At 40.0% G+C, this 19626-nt stretch overlaps 2 protein-coding genes across 4 annotated transcripts; both read right to left on the bottom strand.

Annotated features, from left to right (window-relative positions):
- Nucleotides 1–2956: 2956 nt before the first annotated feature.
- gtf2h5 (general transcription factor IIH, polypeptide 5) lies at nt 2957–4203 on the bottom strand. Of its 2 annotated transcripts, none has more exons than XM_057822060.1 (3): nt 4103–4203; nt 3322–3377; nt 2957–3233 (listed from the first exon to the last, which is right to left on the bottom strand). In XM_057822060.1, the coding sequence occupies exons 2-3, from the start codon at nt 3354–3356 to the stop codon at nt 3053–3055; spliced, it is 216 nt and encodes a 71-aa protein (XP_057678043.1). In that variant the 5' UTR covers nt 3357–3377; nt 4103–4203; the 3' UTR covers nt 2957–3052. The 2 variants fall into 2 exon arrangements, with proteins under 2 accessions (XP_057678043.1, XP_057678042.1); XM_057822059.1 differs by lacking the exon at nt 4103–4203 and adding an exon at nt 3556–4024.
- A 920-nt stretch (nt 4204–5123) lies between these two features.
- Nucleotides 5124–19614, bottom strand: serac1 (serine active site containing 1). Of its 2 annotated transcripts, XM_057822049.1 has the most exons (18): nt 19518–19614; nt 19034–19139; nt 17344–17380; nt 17136–17275; nt 16457–16546; nt 16312–16344; nt 14406–14537; nt 14213–14334; nt 14019–14147; nt 13839–13952; nt 13603–13765; nt 9354–9504; nt 9146–9287; nt 8985–9085; nt 8818–8915; nt 8430–8612; nt 8215–8358; nt 5124–5270 (listed from the first exon to the last, which is right to left on the bottom strand). In XM_057822049.1, exons 2-18 carry the CDS (start codon nt 19125–19127, stop codon nt 5134–5136), a joined length of 2010 nt encoding a protein of 669 aa, XP_057678032.1. In that variant the 5' UTR covers nt 19128–19139; nt 19518–19614; the 3' UTR covers nt 5124–5133. The 2 variants fall into 2 exon arrangements, with proteins under 2 accessions (XP_057678032.1, XP_057678033.1); XM_057822050.1 differs by lacking the exon at nt 16312–16344.
- Between the last annotated feature and the right edge of the window lie 12 nt (nt 19615–19626).

The raw sequence follows: 19626 nt of genomic DNA, 5'->3' as shown, positions 1-19626 counted from the left end.
AGCATGTTGTGGGCTTTAGTTTCGACACAATTTCTGTTAAAGTGGCATAGTCCAAGAGGCTAAACTGTCTAAGATTGACGTGGGGGACATGTTGGGAGGCATTTAGTGTAACATTTGTTAATCCGGAGTTGCACACAGTCTGTCTAATCATTAGTACTTTGTGTGTAAAAAATGCTGCGAAATTATTACAGGACACCTCAGATGCCAATTCCTGAGGTATTGATGCTTGTGGGTTTGTCAGTTTGTCAACAACAGAAAATAGTGTGCGAGTATTGTTGGTGTTTCTACTAATGATCTCTGAAAAATATGATTGTCTAGCATTTTTCAGTTCCTGGTTGTATTTGCGAAGACTCTCTTTGTAGATATCATAAAAAACTAGGAGTTTGTTTTTTCGCCATCTGCGTTCTGCTCGTCTACAAACTTGCTTTTGTTTTATAGCTAGTATGGCATTTCTCCAGGGTGACCTCTTCTTTCTTGACAAGGTTTTTGTCTTAATCGGGGCAATAGTGTCCATTACAGTCATCACACCGGAACTGAAACTGTTTACAAGTTCTTCCACTGGAGCTATTGTAGGGGTTAATAATGAGGCATAGGCCTGTGTGAATAACGCACATGTGTTATCACTTATGTAACGCTTCCTAATAAACTCTGTTTCCCTTTTCAGAGGATGGACAGGGGTGGTCATTTTAAACATAATGCAGTAGTGATCAGACAGAGCAACATCATTCACTGTGACCTCAGAGATGTTAAGACCTTTGGATATTATTAAGTCCAGTATGTGCCCTCTGTTATGTGTTGGAACTGTGACATGCTGAGATAAACCAAATGTATCCAAAATATTTAAAAGCTCTCTAGCACATCCTTCTTCAGGATTATCAACATGAATGTTAAAGTCACCCACTAAAACAACACAATCAAAGTCCATGCACACGGAAGACAGTATTTTGGTAAACTCATCAAAGAACATTGTGTTATACTTCGGTGGTCTGTAAATCGTTACCAAGGCAGCTCTGCAAGGGCTTTTTAGCTGAATGACAATATACTCAAAGGAATCAAACTGACCACATGAAATATTCGTGCATTGAAAACTGTCCCTGATCAGACTGGCAACCCCACCTCCTTTCTTATGGGTTCTTGGCGCACTAAAGAAATTGAAGTTTGCGGGGGTTGCCTCGATCAGAACTGTCGAACTCTTATCTTGATCTAACCAAGTTTCTGTTAGGAACAACATGTCAAGGTTATGTTTGCAGATAAAATCATTAATTAAGAAAGATTTGCCAGCTAAAGATCTAATATTTAGCAGAGCCAATTGGAGATGCCAGACTGGATTCACTGGTGAGCTTTGGGAATGACATACTATGGTTAACAGGTTGGCAGAATTTATTGAACGTTTTTTATTTCTCACCAGTCTAGCCCTTTTTTTGTTGTTTATCACCACTGGGATTGTTGAGCATACATACTGTACTCCATAAGGCCCCGGCTTTTGCTGGGACAGAAAAGTCTTTGTAATGTTTTCACAGCCTGGACCCGGTGCACATCATATTGGTGTCGCAAACATGGCTTCCTCCATAGAAGGATAATACCGTGTAGTTCCAGAGTTGTAGTGCTTTGGCTTTGCCCCGAGAGAATTCCAGTGGAGGCTGGTTGGTTTGTTGCCATCTTCCCCTGGCACCTGTCGGGTGTGGCAGGTACAGGGTGGAAGCGTCATGACTTGTACACACAATGTAAGATGACGTACCAACAAAACTGTTAACTACCAAAATGAATGTTAATTATATGGGGCTTTGCAAGGCAAAGGCCCAGATAGTAAAATTCCTTTTTTTTAAATTAAAAAAAAAAATTTTTTTAAATGGCGTTTATTTGGTGCGCCGCACAGAAATGACCGGAATTTTCACCCAACGCAGGGAATTTTTCGAATGACCCCCAAAAACCTTCCGTTCACCTGAAAAAACAGGTTTAAAAAAAAAACAAGTTTTTCAAAACGCTACAGGTCCACAATTTTTGACCAAATCACAAAATTTACACTTTAAAAATTCCAGGACCTTAACTAGCATAAAAGTTGTATACAGAATTTGGCAAAAACCTACGGTTTCCCCAAAATTCGCCAAAAACTTTCCCATTTATTTCTATTGGGATGCCATTGACAGCCATGTACGTCCAAATTTCCCATTCATTTTCAATGGCTGGAAAACAGGTCCTTGTGATTTTTGACCATTTACCATGACAGCCCATTGACATTCGACTAGCGCCCAAGTAAGTCGATGCCATTGACAGCCATGCACATCCATGCCACTGACGGCCATGTACGTCCAAATTTCCTATTGATTTTCAATGGCAGAAAAACCTGTTGTTGTGATTTTTTACCAAAAACTTACCATGACAGACCATTGGCATTCAACTGACGCCCAAGTAAGTTGATGCCATTGACAGCCATGCACGTCTATGCCATTGACAGCCATCTACGTCCAAATTTCCTATTGATTTTCAATGGCAGAAAAACCTGTGTGGTTGTGATTTTTTACCAAAAACATACCACGACAGCCTATTGACATTCAACTGGCGCCCAAGTAAGTCGATGCCATTGACAGCCATGCAACAGGAAGTGACCAGATTTTAACAGAACATGTCCCCGAAATGTGACCTGATAGATCTGTACCTACCACAGCAAAGCCACATCGTAATTTCTCCAGAAATTGCAGTTTCTAGTTGTGATGTTAAACTATTTTTCTTATACTTTTCATGAAAAAGAGAAACGCCCCCCCACCCATATATATTTAAAATGTGTAATGCATGCTTTCTGATTAACATAGAGCTTTTGTATTTTTATCTAAAATCAGTGCATTTACCTAAATTATGTAAGAACTTTATCGTGGAATATTTAAGGCAAATACATGCTCCTTATTCTTATAATCCCACCTGCAAATAAACTGTAGGCCAAAAAAGTAAAACAAGAAAATTTGTATTCGGCATGGTTTATTGTTAGCACAAATCGTGAAAAACATGACTATAAATTTTAAACCAAAACACAACTGTTGTCCTTTTTCTAGAACAGTCATTTTTGTGTGATGGTGAAGGAGTTCTGGTCGATGAGCTTCCCCACTCTCTCCTGTAGCGTCTGGACCACGTCAGTTGTTATAAAGACGTGCGTGTCATCCAAGTCCTTCAGGATGAACTTCTTCCCCAAGGCCATGGTCTCATCCAGATACAGAAGGAATTGCTTCATAGCAGGGTCGCTTACAAATGAAGACAAACACATGTTTAAATATCCCAAATAAATCTCAAACACAGTATAGGGCATACAACAGTGGTCCTTTTCCTTACCATTCAACAAGGACACCTTTGTGAACGTTTACCATATTGAGTGGTGGGCTTGAAATCTGTTGTTAGACAATAATATTAGAAGGCAACCGTGACCCGAATGATTTCCTAGTCATAATGCTAATGTTAGCTGCGTCGAAATTTAAAAGCGATGTTTTCCGTCATATTCTAACGTCACTCAACAAAGTTTTCACTGATATGCAAGGTATTTAAGAGGAACACATTAACCAAACAAACCTGGAATGTGTTATTAATGTTCCAATACTCGCTCGTGTCTCATAATGATGACGACAACGGCAATGCAGTGGGGACAATTTTAATTGCGACTCTAGTGCGCATGCGCAATATTTGGAAGCTCAGGACAGGTTGTGCATTTTGAATAGAGTTGACTATAAATCTGTTAATCGACACTTTTATGGTAAGTTTTTAAAGATAAATCATCAATTTCTTAAATGCCAGGTTATTGAAATTACCCAAGTATTGTAAAACGTAAAGTTCCAGGTTTTTACTTTAAAGCATTTAGCATATGAAACACTCATATCCATATTAAAGGGAAAGTTCAGAATTTTTTACCTTAAGCTTAATCGAGTTAGCTGGGGTTTAATTAGGCCGTGGAGTTGATTTCAACAATTTCTGTGCAGTTTGTTAGTTATGTTTTAGTTTCAGGGGTCTGGAGTGGCTTAGCATACCAATAAAAAAAAAACATTCACACATAAGAATCACCGATGACCCATGCAATCAACAGTGTTGGCTATGTTTTCAGGATAAAGTTATTAAAACTTACAATTGCATGTCAAGAATTGTAGTATGAACAGCAACATTTGTAATCTAGCAGCTCTTCAGGGAACAGACTGTCTAGGCAAGCAAGGCAGAGTGAGATCAAATAGATTTTTTTCACAGCTGATTTTGTTTTGTGGGAATGAAAGGGACTCTCCGGCAAATTGAGCAATCATTCCTCTCTATTGTGTTCCCATTTTGCATCTAAAAACATATATTTAAGCAAAATGCCTGCTCTTTTGAAAGTGCAATCTTGGCAATCCTTTGTTTTGCATCTCCTAAAATTAATTCTGCAACGCATTAAATGTCCCTAATCCGATTACTCGATTATTTGAACTAAAGTGTTGATAGATTAATCAACGACTAAAATAATCGATAGCAGCAGCCCTAGTTAGATCTGTTAATATCGGTTTTTATTGGCATGCTAGGCGGGCACCATTGACTCAACTGCACAGAATTTGTTGAATTCAACTCCACCGACTAATTAAACCCACCAACTCGAAGATGAAGCCTAATGTCAAAAATTCTGAACTTCCTCTTTAAAATGTTTGTAAAGGTGATTCAAATTAATCAAAGCCTTCAACTAAATTGTCATCAGGATCAGTGAAATGCGGATGCAAAAGAATGAAAAGAAAAATGCATTTAAGCAGTGATAGTTTGTTATCCATCAGAATGGCTCCTCAACAGGTAGCATACATTTGTAAAAACCAATAAATAATAAAAAAAGAAATCAGACATTGGTTTTAAATGTAGTCTGGTAAGCCAGTTTTGTTGTTTAAAAAAACAGTCATTTTAAATAAACCAGTAGGTCTTAATTGAGAAAAATAAAATTTCACCATAAAAAGAATCCACTCTGCACTTGTGAGAGATCAGTATCCAGTTTTCTACTTTCACAACTGGCAACTCTTCACAATTATGTTAGTGCTTATTCAATATTATTATAATACTCATGGCAAAGACGGTCACGTATTGTTCCAATGAGGGTGAGTCAGTTGTGGTTCAGGTAGACTTGGAGTGTATTGGTGTTGAAAGGGGTCATCAGCGGGCGATGGTGCTGTGCAATGTTTCCTGGATGAAGCGAAGGCTGCGTTTGTACAAGAATGAGTCTTTCCTCTCTGGCTTACAGATGCTGAGATGATCCACGTCCACCTCGATCAGGTCTCCGATGCCGACATCTGGAAAAATAAGAAGGTAAGGACTAGGGGTGTGATAAAATATCGAAATGGTGATATATTGTGATACATTGTATCCCAAAAGGTTATCGATATGCTCCTGCCAAGAATCGAGATATCGTTTTAAAAAGGTGTCAATGTCTAAATATTAGGGTTGTTCCGATCATGTTTTTTTGCTCCCGATCCGATCCCGATCGTTTTAGTTTGAGTATCTGCTGATCCCGATATTTCCCGATCCGATTGCTTTTTTTTTTTGCTCCCGATTCAATTCCAATCATTCCCGATAATTTTTTCCGATCATATACATTTTGGCAATGCATTAAGAAAAAAATGAATAAAATTCAGACGAATATATACATTCAACATACAGTACATAAGTACTGTATTTGTTTATTATGACAATAAATACTCAAGATGGCATTTACATTATTAACATTCTTTCTGTGAGAGGGATCCACGGTTAGAAAGACTTGTAATTCTTAAAGGATAAATGTGAGTTTGTATATTGTGACTAAATATTGCCATCTAGTGTATTTGTTGAGCTTTCAGTAAATGATACTTTAGCCATTTAACTGTTGTGCCCAAATGCATGATGTGAAGTCACTTCATCAAACGACTAATTTTCTCCCGATTAGTCAGCCGACTATTTTTACGATTAGTCGACTAATCTAATAATTTAAAAAAATATTTTTTGTTTTTGTTTACTAATTTAGCAATGAAATTTTTGTTGACGCTTATCAATTTACAAAAAACATATTGGAACACTTAAATTATTTACTGAAGTACAAATAAACACGTCAATAACAATAATAAATCACAAATAAACAATGACTTCAAATGCTGATAGAATTAACTAGTGTAGCATCCCGATTGAAAAGATGGTCTCTTAAACTGATGGTTTACAACTTTTATTCCATCCTTGATGTAATCACACTGTAAGAGCTACGGTGCACACAAATAAAACAACACAATTAGAAATTAATGAAAACTTTTCACCTTTTTCCTTTTAACCCTTATTTATATATCAATGAATTGCCTATATGAATTGCCTTTACCTTAATTTATTACCTTATCATTGACAATCTCTTCCTTGAGTGCAATCACTGTATATACTGTATATAGTTATGACCTTTTAACGTTATATAATTTTCTATACCATAAAATAAACCATAACATGAAATAAACCTTTCAGTTGGCAATACTAATAGCACTTATAGGCCCATTGTCAATGAAACATTATTATTTAGTAAAGCGACAGTACCCTCTGGTGTACAAAAAAATGAAAAAAAAAATTTTTTTTTTTTTTTTTTACAAACGGTGACGGCGCTTGAGGTGTTTATTCACCGCCGACGTGCAGCCAAGCTTGGCAGTGAAGAGACAGGACACAAGAGTGTACCCTCCTTTATTTCTTTGAAATAAGTCAATGTTTTGGACACTGGTGCGCTTTTTTGGCTTTGTGCCGCTTTCCCCGCTTGCATACAGAGCATCCGACATTCTGAACTTTCCGCGCATATTTTTTTTTTAACCCTTCATTAACCGTCGACGGGATGTTGTGCTCGTCGACGGATTTACGTAATCGATGACGTCGACTATGTCGACTAGTCGGGACAGCTCTAGTGAAGTGCACCCATGACTGTGCGTAGTGTTACCAATTGATATATCTTCTCTGCGTTGGGAAATAACATAGGGTGTTAAGAAAAAGATCAATTTATACCTTTCTTCCCCACATTGCTTCCCATGATATTTCCAATCGTAGGGAGAGGGATTGTAAGGCTTTAGCCAATTAAAAAAAATGCTACAAATGCTGCCAAATTTCACTCTACTCCTTTTACGCTGCCTTTTAGCTCTATATATTGATAAAACGGCGCCATTACAGATTAAATGCTACAATGCATAAGTGGGTCGTGCAGCGCATGCGTTAATTCCGTTAAATATTTTAACGTGATAAATTTTTGAAAAATTAATTACCGCCATTAACGGGATAAATTTGATAACCCTACCTTAAGCCTAAACTAAAGACTCTGGATGAGTTTAACATATTATGTCTGTAAGGTTATATACAATTACAAAACGATTTCATTAAAAAAAAATAAAAAAAAGGCATATCCGATATTTTTTTTGCCGATTCCGATACTTTGAAAATGACGTGATCGGACATGACCGATCGGGATGCTGATCGATCGGGACATCTCTACTAAATAATAATAAAAAATAAATAAATAAAAAGGAACAAACAAGTTGCCACCAAAATCTTCCACCATAATAGTGTCTCAGTTAACTCTAAGGCTGCAATGATGGTGCTTGACACCCAATCCATTTAGACTGGGAACGTTCGTTCATTCGAATCCAGATCATTCACAGTCTTTCTTTCCGATTTTCAGGGCATTTACACTTGCTGTTCATTTTAGTCACTGCCTATTCATTTGGGTGATTCCATGGTCACTTTCTGCTCTGTAACTCAAAATAAACAGGAAGTGACCCATGAAATACCTCAAAATAAACAGGAAGTAAGTGAAAATCAACAGGTAAATAACCTTAAATGGCCCAAAATTACCTTATTGCCTGGCATTGGCTGCCACTGTAGGCCATAAACGTTCAATCCGTTTGAAGTGGGAGGGATGGCAGGGATGTTCATTCGCTGCCACCCTCCCAGTTCAAACGGATTGGACGTCTACTAGTGATAAACTCGTTCCAATTCACAGCAGAAGCTTGTTTTTCTGTTTTTTAGTTTGTAGAATATCCTAGAATGATTTCCTGACCAATGTATCGATAATCGTTGTATCGCCATATCGTCAGATCATCGTTATCGTGAGCTTTGTATCGCACATCGTATCGTATCATGAGGTTACAAGAGGTTTCCACTCCTCGTAAGGACGCATGTTGTTTTGGATCACGTTTTGTATACGAGTACTTGGGTTTGTCTTCATTGCAAGCTGGTGGTACTTACTTGCAGACTGTGCTGGCACTACCAGTATCTTGATCATAGGACCAATGGTTGTTGGCAGCGTCTCTGCGAAGCTAAGCACCTTGATTTCTTTTTCTTTAGCCATGTTTAAGAAGTTTTCATTCAAGTCACGCAGTGCTGGAGAATCTGAAATCGTGACCTTATTTTTAACAATGATTGAACTCTTTAGGATGTATGAATTGACATTATTCACTGACCTCTGCAAAGCTCTTTGACCTCGATGGAAGGGAAAAGCAGATATCGGACGTTGACGGAGTATTCTGCCATGAAAGTGCCGTGATGGGGAACGCTGTAGAACAAAACGCCCTTGGTGTTCTTGAATAGGTCCTTCAAGTCGGGGTCCTTCGAGGCGTCAATAAGCATTTTTTTCACAAGCAAGCCTGACAGATAAAGAAACTAACATGTGGATCTCATTTTAGGCTCTGTAATTTGGTCACAAAGGGACAATCTGCAGCAGAATGCATTGGCAGAGTTGTTTCGAGCAGTTTTGAATGATGAAATGACAGAAATGGCGCCAGGGATTGTTTTGACCGGACTAAACCACTTTGAGTTAGCACACACAGTTATAGTAGGACTCTAGCATACCTCCCATACTGTGAGCTACCCACACTACTGGCCTGTCTCCAACTCCTGCCATCTTGAGTTTTCTGAGCAGCTCTTGACTCCTGTAGGCTAACGACTTTCTGGGAAAGGACAAATAATGCATGATTTAGGCAATCCTTAGAATGTCTGGAAACCGATGGATTTCTCACCTCTGATTCTCAGCCGGACACTTGGCCATCCAATCACTGAGGTGGCTATCGTATTCCACTGATAATACCCTCAGATTGGGACAATCTGCCGCTAACCATGTCTGTCAACCAGAGGAAAATGAACTCTCGTTATCGAAGCAAAGCCGGTTTGGCTTGGTCACCTTTGGCCAGCATTCTGTGTAGTCGTCCCCGCAGTCGTGATCGTTCTCGTCTTCTGGGGTGCTTCGGTCCCTCTGTCGCCACGTCTTAAAAGCCGCTCCCAGAATCCCGTGAATGAACAGCACGTCTGCTTTGATTGGTTGGCTGGAATTGGATGCAAAAAGAGTTGCTTTGGAAAACAACGACACAGTGAGTTAATTAATTTCCTACCTGCCACGCGTTTGCGGGTGGAGGATGTAGACTCCGTCTTGGTACTTCTCTTTCACCGTCTCGCGGTCCAAGTTGGCAAGCGCACGGGCCGCGTGGGAAGCCTCTGTGACGTATGGAGATTGTACCATCTCAGCCAGCACTGACAGCCACCCTGAATGTCATTTAAAGTTTGTAGTGAAAGAAAAGTTAGAAAACTTTTTGTAGGGCAGTGCGATATGGCCTGAAAATCTCTGAATTTTTTTCCCAGCAAAAAAATTGATTCCTTTTTTTTAGGGCTGTCAAAATTATCGCGTTAACGCGCGGTAATGAATTTTTTAAATTAATCACGTTAAAATATTTGACGCAATTAACGCACATGTCCCGCTCAGAAAGTATTCTGCCTTTTGGTAAGTTTTACAGCAAGGCTTTTTGCACTGTCCAACAGCGAACTCTTGTGGTCGCTTTGCGACATGGTTTATTATTTTCTTCTTTTCTTTCTTCATTATGGCTGCACGATGTCTCGGGCTGATAATGTTGTGCTTATATGATCCTTGGACAAGATTTGTCCGTAAGTATGGTTGTTGTAAAGAATGTACATATTATGTTAGTAAGCGAAATGTTATATTTTTTGTATGAGACGCCTTTTGTTTATGTTTAGTGAACCTGTATAGCGTGCTAAGCTAACGTTGTTGCTAATGCAATGCTTGTGTACTTTTTTTTGTAGTTTCACTACGGTCTAAAGAGGACAGTGGTTTGAGGCCATTTTATTAATAAATCAGATGAAAAAGGAAGAACTCTGATTATTAAGGCGTCGTTCACTAGCTGTCTAGCTTTGGAAAAAGTAGACGCTTCGGAGTGAGGACAGCATAGACAGATTTAAATGACAGTAGAGTGAAATGCCCACTACGGTCCTTATGTACCGTATGTTGAATGTATATATCCATCTTGTGTCTTATCTTTGCATTTCAACAAATTATTTTACAGAATATATATATAATTTACAGAAAAATATGGCATATTTTATAGATGGTTTGAATTGCGATTAATTGCGATTAATTACGATTAATTATTTTTCAAGCTCTAATTAACTCGATTAAAAATTTTAATCGTTTGACAGCCCTACTTTTTTTTTCTTGTGCAAAACTGCCTTAAATATGTTTTTCCTCTCCCCTTATTTGTGCTGTCAGTCCCCAGGCGTTAATTTGCCGGATCCTGCCGGAATAGGATCTGGCACCACTTGATTTTGGCCTCCCTGTGTTCCGGGACTTATTTGGGCAAATTACAGACTCACCGCTGTTCCAGCTATTGAGTCTGGCCACCATTCAGCGGATAAAATTTCCAGGGCGGAGCAAGCCACAGCAAACAGACAGCGGAGTGGACCAATCAGCGACGGGCAGACGTGACGTTAGTAAAACGACGAGGGCAGGACGAGGGACTTGCGCGCGGAAGTAAACATACGAGGAGAGCGGAGTTTATTCAACATGGCTAGCGCGAGACAGACTGTTGTCAATGACTCGTGTCGATGTGTTTTTGGTCATTTAAAACTGATTTTACCGTGGATTGGATTATTTCTCGGCTCTCCTGTTCACCATCTGTGTTGTTGTGGAGACGACTTTCGATGCGCAAGAGTGACGTTGCTCGTTAAGAACACGTCACGCAAATAAACTAATCTGATTTGTCGATTGATTTTGTACCTGCTCGAGAGGCCGTTAATGGGCTGGGTCCCAGACTTTTCTCTCAGTGTTTGAAAAATACTGGGAGAACAGTCTGGCCGTGCCAGGCAAGGCAAATCCGGCATCTGTCGTGTATTGAAAATAATAATAATATAAAAATGTTTTTTTTTAAAAAATTGTGAAATAAAATAATATGCATAAATTTATTTACAGAGTAAATCCCAAGAATTGCATGTTGTATATAAAAATTAAACATCATTTGAAAGAGTCGGAGATTTGTTGATGCACTGAAAAGCTGGACCAAAAAATCACGCCCCTGACATTAAAAAAAAAAAAAAAAACTTTGGAAATTTGCTAGCCTGGCACAGCCAGACTGTTCTCCCTGTATTTTTCAAACACTGAGAGAAAGGTCTGGGAACCAGTCTATTAACGGCCTCTCGAGCAGGTATCATTTAAATCAATCGACAAATCAGATTCGTTTATTTGCGTAACGTGTTCCTAACAAGCAACGTCACGCTTGCGCGTCGGAAGTAGTCTCCACAACAACACAGATGGTGAACAAGAGGGCCCAGAATATGTTCCAATCCACGGTAAAATCAGTTTTAAATTACCAAAAACACATCGACACGAGTCATTGACAACAGTCTGTCTCGCGCTAGCCATGTTGAATCAACTCCGCGCTCCTCGTATGTTTAGTTCCGCGCGCAAGTCCCTCGTCCTGCCTTCGTCGTTTTACTAACATCTAGAGCTGTCCCGACTAGTCGACATAGTCGACGTCATCGATGACGTAAATCCGTCGACGAGCACAACATCCCGTCGACGGTTAATGAAGGGTTAAAAAAATATATGCGTGGAAAGTTAGAATGTCGGATGCTCTGTTTGCAAGCGGGGAAAGCGGCACAAAGCCAAAAAAAAAGCGCACCAGAGTGTCCAAAACATTGACTTATTTCAAAGAAACAAAGGAGAGTACACTCTTCTGTCCTGTCTGTTCAGTGCCAAGCTTGGCTGCGCGTCGGCCGTGAATAAACAACTCAAGCGCCTCCACGCAGTTTGTAATTTTTTTTTTCCTTCATTTTTTGTACACCAGAGGGTGCTGTCGCCTTACTAAATAATAATGTTTCATTGACAATGGGCCTATAAGTGCTATTAGTATTGTTCTTAATGCTAATTGAAAGGTTTATTTCATGTTATGGTTTATTTTAATGTATAGAAAATTATATAAGGTTAAAAGGTCATAAATATATACAGTATATACAGTCATTGCACTCAAGGGAGAGATTGTCAATGATAAAGTAATAAGGTAAAGGCAATTCATATAGGCAATTCATTGATATATAAATAAGGTTTAAAAGGAAAAAGGTGAAAAGTTTTTGTTAATTTCTAATTGTGTTGCTTTATTTGTGTGCACCGTAGCTCTTACAGTGTGTTTACATCAAGGATGGAATAAAAGTTGTAAACCATCAGTTTAAGAGACCATCTTTTCAATCGGGATGCTACACGAGTTAATTCTATCAGCATTTGAACTCATTGTTTATTTGTGATTTATTATTGTTATTTACGTGTTTATTTGTACTTTAATAAATAATTTGAGTGTTCCAATATGTTTTTTGTGAATTGATAAGCGTCAACAAAAATTTCATTGCTAAATTAGTAAAAAAAAAAAAAATTAATTATTAGATTAGTCGACTAATCGTAAAAATAGTTGGCTGACTAATCGGGAGAAAATTAGTCGTTTGGGACAGCCCTACTAACATCACGTCTGCCCGTCGCTGATTGGTCCACTCCACTGTCTGTTTGCTGTGGCTTGCTCCGCCCTGGAAATTGTATCCGCTGAATGGTGGCCAGACTCAATAGCTGGAACAGCGGTGAGTCTGATGTACCAGGCAAGAAATTTGCAGCATCTGGGGAGCAAGCAGTCAGGATCAAACTGTGTTTCAACATGCCACAAAGACAGTTGCATTTACTGTGTTTTTTCGAAAAGAAGGAAGATGGTTCAAAACGAGTCAGAAAAGCAATAACCGGCGAAGAGGGCAGCTGCAGCGATCATGCAGGAGCAGGACCGGGTGCAGCAGGAGGCTAGCGCCGCAGCAGCTAGCCAGGTTCACGGACAGCCAGCCAAGCCGCTAAGTCCCACCTGAGGTTATGTGGGCAATTGTCTGTGCAGAGTTTAGCCTAAATAATTGTTAATTGTTGTTATAACATTTATACATATATATTATCTGAAATTGAGGTTTGCAAGTCCCACAGCATGGCAAGTGGGCATTTGCGTGTTGTTTTCAGCACCATTTTCTGCATATGTTCTGAGACCTGTGCCCGTCTCGTCATCCCTGTGCTATCATATGTACTTTGCGTTCCGGCACCTTGTGATTTACAAATTACGCACTGTCAGCCCCCAAATAGATAGCAATAACCACACAAACCAACTCTTTGTAAAGGAATAATCTATTGAATAACTTAATTAGTTGCTAGATTTCATGTAGTTGCTAGATTTCATTTTAGGCAAAAAAAAAAAAAAAAAACTTGAAGGAATTCTTATTTTAATCATCCGCAATAGAGACTAAAACTAATTCATGAAATCGATTTATTGCGGGACTTACCCGACTGCACGATGGCCTGGTGGACTCTATCGTTAAGAGCCAGGTTCCCGATGATTCGCACAATATTCCTCTGTATTTTTTTCGAGTCTCTACGGAGCTGATAAACCCTCTGAAGTAGCTGCAGACCCCCGTTGGAAACGATATGATCACAGTGGCTCTGGACCTAAACGAATCGAGTATGTTTAATGCTAGTTCAGGAAAGGGAAAAGAAAAAATTCAAATTGTAACCACAGTACCTTGGAGTGATGCACTAAAGCTTGCAGGCAGAAGGACTCGACCTTCTCAGAGGGAACCGATGTGAGGCTCTGGGCGTAAGGCAGGCCGTTGCCACCAAAACACCACAAGCCGCCCTGTGACAACATTTTAAGATGAGAAATGATCAGGCTACAACGCTTAAAATTTTGAGCTCGTTTTACCCGTTGTGCTGCTAATGCCTGAGTGCTCTCTCTGAGGGCCAGCGAGGTGAAGTACTGAACGCATTTGTCCACTTCTGACTGCGGTAGGGAGGCAAGCAGCTGCCTCAGGCCGTCCTGGGTTGACAAACTCTGTAAAAATGATGAAAAATGTTAATGATTTATTTAAAAAACCAATGCATCACAGCGATACTTACATCATCCAGCTCAGGAAGTGCAGGCGGCGACAGGAAGAATCTCAGGTCTGCTTGCAAAGTCCGAGCGAGGCCCACTGCGGTCCTCTGATCGATCACCTGGGCCGCAGTCCGGTATTGATAGTCTGCATTATCGACGACACTAATGTTATCAAACGAATGTTGTTTAATACAACAATAGTGCTTGTGACATTACCATGCCAGTGGCAATTGTCCGCCAATTCCTGCACAGCTTGTATTCTGACTGCGCGATTGTCAGACTGTGTCCTCTTGAGCAGGACCCATAAAGCCACCTCATGTGGATCTGCATCCACATTACTGAGACGCTCTTTTAAAAAAAAACAACAAAAAAAACAGTATAATGTAAAGTAAGGGATCTTAGACTGCTGGTCAAAAGTATTGGCACCCCTGCAATTCTCTCAGATAATGCTCAGTTTCTCCCAGAAAATAATTGGAATTACAAATGCTTTGGTAGTAACTAGTAATATCTTCATTTATTTTGTTTGCAATGAAAAAACACAAAAGAGAATGGACTTTTTTTTTTTTTTTTTTTTTAAATCATCATTTTACACAAAAAATGGGCCGGACAAAAGTATTGGCACTCTTTGAAAAATCCTGTGCTGCTTCTCTAATTTGTGTAATTAACAGCACCTGTTACTTACCTGTGACAAATAACAGGTGGTGGCAATAACTAAATCACACTTGCAGCCAGTTAAAATGGATTAAAGTTGACTCAACCTCTGTCCTGTGTCCTTGTGTGTACCGCATTGAGCATGGAGAAAAGAAAGAAGACCAAAGAACTGTCTGAGGACTTGAGAAGCAAAATTGTGAGGAAGCATGGGCAGTCTCAAGGCTACAAGTCCATCTCCAAAGACCTGAATGTTCCTGTGTCTACCGTGCGAGATGTCATCAATAAGTGTAAAGCCCATGGCACTGTGGTTAACCTCCCTAGATGTGGACGTAAAAGAAAACTTGACGAGAGATTTCAACGAAGGCTTGTGCGGATGGTGGATAAAGAACCTCGACTAACATCCAAACAAGTTCAAGCTGTCCTGCAGTCCGAGGATACAACAGTGTCAACCCGTACTTTCCATCGGTGTCTGAATGAAAAGGGACTCGATGGTAGAATACCTAGGAAGACCCCACTTCTGACCCAGAGACATAACAAAGCCAGGCTGGAGTTTGTCAAAACTTACCTGAGAAAGCCAAAAACGTTTTGGAAGAATGTTCTCTGGTCAGACGGTACAAAAGTAGAGCTTTTGGGGAAAAGGCAACAACAAAAAGTTTACAGGAAAAAAACAAGACCTTCAAAGAAAGGAACACTGTCCCAACAGTCAAACATGGCGGAGGTTCCGTGATGTTTTAGGGTTGCTTTGCTGCCTCTGGCACTGGACTGCTTGACCGTGTGCATGGCATTATGAAGTCTGAAGACTACCAACAAATTTTGCAGCATAATGTAGGGCCCAGTGTGAGAAAGCTGGATCTCCCTCAGAGGTCATGGGTCTTCCAGCAGGACAATGACCCAAAACACACTTCAAAAAGCATTAGAAAAAGTTTTGAGAGTAAGCACTGGAGACTTCTAAAGTGGCCAGCAATGAGTCCAGATCTGAATACCATAGAACACCTGTGGAGAGATCTGAAAATGGCAGTTTAGAGAAGGCACCCTTCAAATCTCAAAAACCTAGAGCAGTTGGCCAAAGAAGAATGGTCTACAATTCCAGCGGAGCATTGTAAGAAACTCATAGATACCAGAAGCGGTTGTTCGCAGTTATTTTGTCTAAAGGTTCTGCTACCAAGTATTAGGCTGAGGGGGCCAATACTTTTGTCCAGCCCATTTTTGGAGTTTTGTGTAAAATGATAGTAATTTATTATTTTTTACATTCTGTTTTTTCATTGCAAGCAAAATAAATGAAGCTATTACTTCCAAAGCATTTGTAATTGCAATCATTTTCTGGGAGAAATTGAGCATTATCTGACAGAATTGCAGGGATGTCAGCAGTGTATATGCCACAAGTTAAAAATGAAAACTAGTACATCTGCCTGCTGACCCTACAGAATCTAAAGGAAGACAACCGGACAACTACGCCTAGACTTTTACAAACCTTTAAGCAAACTTTGTGCCATCCAATGGGCAGCTGTTTTTTTAGAAGATACAAAGTTAATGTATTGTGTTGGTGTTTAGGGTATGACACTCATTCTAAATATTTGTGAATGTTACTTCTCATAGAAATCCTATGCGTTTCTTACCATCTAGTGATCGCAACAGAAGCCGTGAAGACATGTCTAGAAAGCGCCTGGCCGCTTTGTGAAGTTCTCTCCGAGTCGTGTGGGTGAGTCCTGGAGAAAGAAGTTTTATAAAAACGTTTTAAATATCGCAGTTCATTTATGATAATTGCCAGCTGGTCCATGATGGGGGAAAATGGTCTCACTTCCTCTGAGTATACCTTGACCAGGGGAAGTTGGAAATTGGCAGGAAATATAGTTGAAAGAGGAAGCAAGGATAGAAAGTAATGACAGAAGTTGTCATGATGAAGCACCTGGACAAACTATGTATATAAAAAAAACAAAAAAAAACGAAAGCCTGTCAGCATTTTTCAGAAACATTTCCTTTTTCGTTTGTTAACTACTGTTGTTACTGATGTCATACCATAATACACACAACTTCGGTCAACTGTAAATTAGTGTTGTGTTAGTGGCAGTACTGATACAGTACTACAATTACATCTTCAGGGCCAAAATCGCAAAATTGCCACAAGAACATTGCCTTTAACAAGCCAGAACTGAAAATATGGTGCCTCATGTAGCTTTGCAACAAAAGATGGCAGACATCTGCCCAAAAAATAGTATCCGTGCAACTCTACTGTAAATCTTGACATTTAGAGTGAGTTTTAGAGAGAACGTGCATTCTATCGCCACTAGCCACTACCTGTGAGATTCTCCTTTTCATCAGAGGGACTGGCTCGCAGGTAAATGTAAGATTTGTACTTCTCCTGATGAATGGCACTGGTGTCGATAGTCACCGCCTTGTCCAAGGCCACCACCTCGTACGTGATGAAAAGGCAACCTCTGTAGAAGTGGAAGCATAAGATTAAAACCTCCACAAATCTGGCCATTTTTCACGACTAATGACTTACCCTAACACTACTGCTCCTGTTACTTTAGCCACCTTCCCTAGAAAAACAAAACAAATTGTTGTCTTATACCAGAGTTGTTTTTTTTGTTGTTGGTGTGTTTGTCCTAGACATGTCCCGATTACCGGTTTCTAGGTATACCGTGGTATGAAAACGTGAAGGTTTCAATACCGCAAAAAAAATTCCGTCATACCGTCCCTAAGGTATTAGCTATTTTTTATGTCCCAAAAATGCAGGAAGAAATCGCTTGCTTGCAGCTGCAAGGCTCAACCCTCTCCCACCGGTTGTTGCTCAGTGTCAGTGAGTCAGCTGTGCTACACGATGGCTGGAGGATGTGAAACTCCTGAACTTTTTCCCCGATCGAAGAAAACGAAATCGCTAGTATGGGAATACCTCGGCTACAAAAAAGTTGCAGATGGCCGCGGCTTAGGGGAGGAGGGCTAACCCACATGTAAAACATATTTGCGGAGGGTGGCTTCCGAGGAGGCAATACCTCCAATATGATTTCACATTTATACAAAATTAAAGGTTAGTAAACACTGTCATGAACGTTTCCCACCAGCAACGAAAGTACATCGAGCCAACGCCCATGTTCGGCCAACACTTTCACCTCTGGATTTACGGAGGATGGCTGGGGGAAATGGAGGTCCATATGTTTGACTGCGCTTCAGATCGAGGATGTGGAAGATGTTTTCACTGCTCGTTCTCGCCCTCCTGCTGCTTATTGGTGCCCTTTGGATGCACCGTTTCTCGGTGAGAGTGATGCGGCACCACAGAGAAGCAATGGAGCTTGCTCGCAAGATCGGGGACACCATCAATGCGGGATGCGCCAGCCTCAACAAGGCCTGTGATGACTTGTCACAGGTGAAGATGGACCAAGCAGCGTCAAGTGTTGCCGCCGCACAAATGGTGACAAAAATAATTACGGAGATTCGGGACCAAGAGAGGCTTGCTCGCGGGAACCAAGCCAGGGTGGATGAAGACTGGACCACCTGAGCGGGTTGCGGCGGAGGTGGGCTTCCGTGACTCTCTCAGCTATGCCTCTTTAAATCTGACAATCAACCTTAATCGATGAACAAACAATTGATTGACAGCTTTACCCAAGTGTTACGCCGACTCAATGACTTTTGGGAAGAAAATTCATGTGAAAAAAAAAAAATACTGTACATGTACCACAATGTGTATTGTGTAATGCCTTGATAAGCATAAGCTTTTCCCGTCAGCCCTTGTCTTTTCTTCGGTTTTTCTTCAGGTTAATCATATCACAATGCTATCTTGTAACTGTCAATGATACCGATGATGATGACAATAAATAAATAAATAACTCTAGCATGTTTAATGTCTCTAGCGGTGGTAAAACGTGGTGTTCTTTTCCTCTCTGACAACTGTCTATGTGAGAGAGTGTGTGAATACTTTAAGAGTGTGTGTATAATGTACACATAGTACGAGTCATACACACATGCTTTTCATGGAAAACAATTCAATTATTTTTGTTCTGATGGCAATAATGTTGAGCTGTGGTTGTGGGTTTAGGCTCACTTAAAGGACTGCATTTATCTTGATTTTATTTAGAATATTTCAGTTATTTTTTTGGTAATTTATTTTAACTTAACATTATAGTTATGTTCCAATTTTCTAATATGTTTTGAAAAATCAAAATCCTGTTCAATGGAAAAACGTTTGTAAAACTCACTTAAATCTCTCCACCGTAGTGATTTGGCAACTCCTGGCAACCCAGCCGTGCTCAGTCTCCTGCATCGGATCAAGCGCAGTGCAGTTGCAGACATCCTCTTGGTTTGCTAAAAAAAAATACTGTATACATAAACCAGCTCAGCTGCACAGACGTGTTATTCCGCAAATAACTGTGCTTGGGGGTGATGGAGCATGTTCATCTGGAAGTTGTCAGTTCATCCGACACGCCGATAAAATGAAATCTAGCTAAGTGTTAATCACCAAAAGATGTAGTCATTCGGAAAAAGTTAATATTTTACTGTTAAACCAGCCTGCGTTCTTCTTGTTCAACGTCAAAGCTAAGCTGACAGCGACCTTTAAACTGTCACTTCGCGTCTGACATCGTCTGTACTCAGGTTTTTTCACAAGTTAAAGTGAATGTGTCTCACTTTTAATATCAAATTACGAAACCAAACAACCGACCGACGTGAGGTTTCAATATTTACCTTGTTTTGTCCAGCTGATGCGCCGCCGGTCTGTGTTTGCAAAATACGTCGCACAAATAATACGTCAGCATGGAAACGCCTCCCACGTGAACCTTCTTACGTTCTAAAA

Source organism: Corythoichthys intestinalis, chromosome 19 (genome assembly GCF_030265065.1).
Source record: "Corythoichthys intestinalis isolate RoL2023-P3 chromosome 19, ASM3026506v1, whole genome shotgun sequence".
NCBI lineage: Eukaryota > Metazoa > Chordata > Actinopteri > Syngnathiformes > Syngnathidae > Corythoichthys > Corythoichthys intestinalis.
The sequence above is the reverse complement of the archived record's forward strand: the minus strand, read 5'-3'. Positions and strand labels throughout refer to the sequence as shown.

What these genes read in the sequence shown, in the direction of transcription:
- gtf2h5 (XM_057822060.1), bottom strand. Translation starts at nt 3,356, where the DNA reads ATGGTAAACGTTCACAAAGGTGTCCTTGTTGAATG. An exon ending in AAAGGTGTCCTTGTTGAATG is followed by an intron (nt 3,234 to 3,321) that starts GTAAGGAAAAGG and finishes TTCATTTGTAAG; the next exon opens with CGACCCTGCTATGAAGCAAT.
- serac1 (XM_057822049.1), bottom strand. Translation starts at nt 19,127, where the DNA reads ATGTCTGCAACTGCACTGCGCTTGATCCGATGCAGGAGACTGAGCACG. An exon ending in ACACAGAATGCTGGCCAAAG is followed by an intron (nt 9,086 to 9,145) that starts GTGACCAAGCCA and finishes TCTGGTTGACAG; the next exon opens with ACATGGTTAGCGGCAGATTG. An exon ending in AGTGCCAGCACAGTCTGCAA is followed by an intron (nt 5,271 to 8,214) that starts GTAAGTACCACC and finishes TTATTTTTCCAG; the next exon opens with ATGTCGGCATCGGAGACCTG.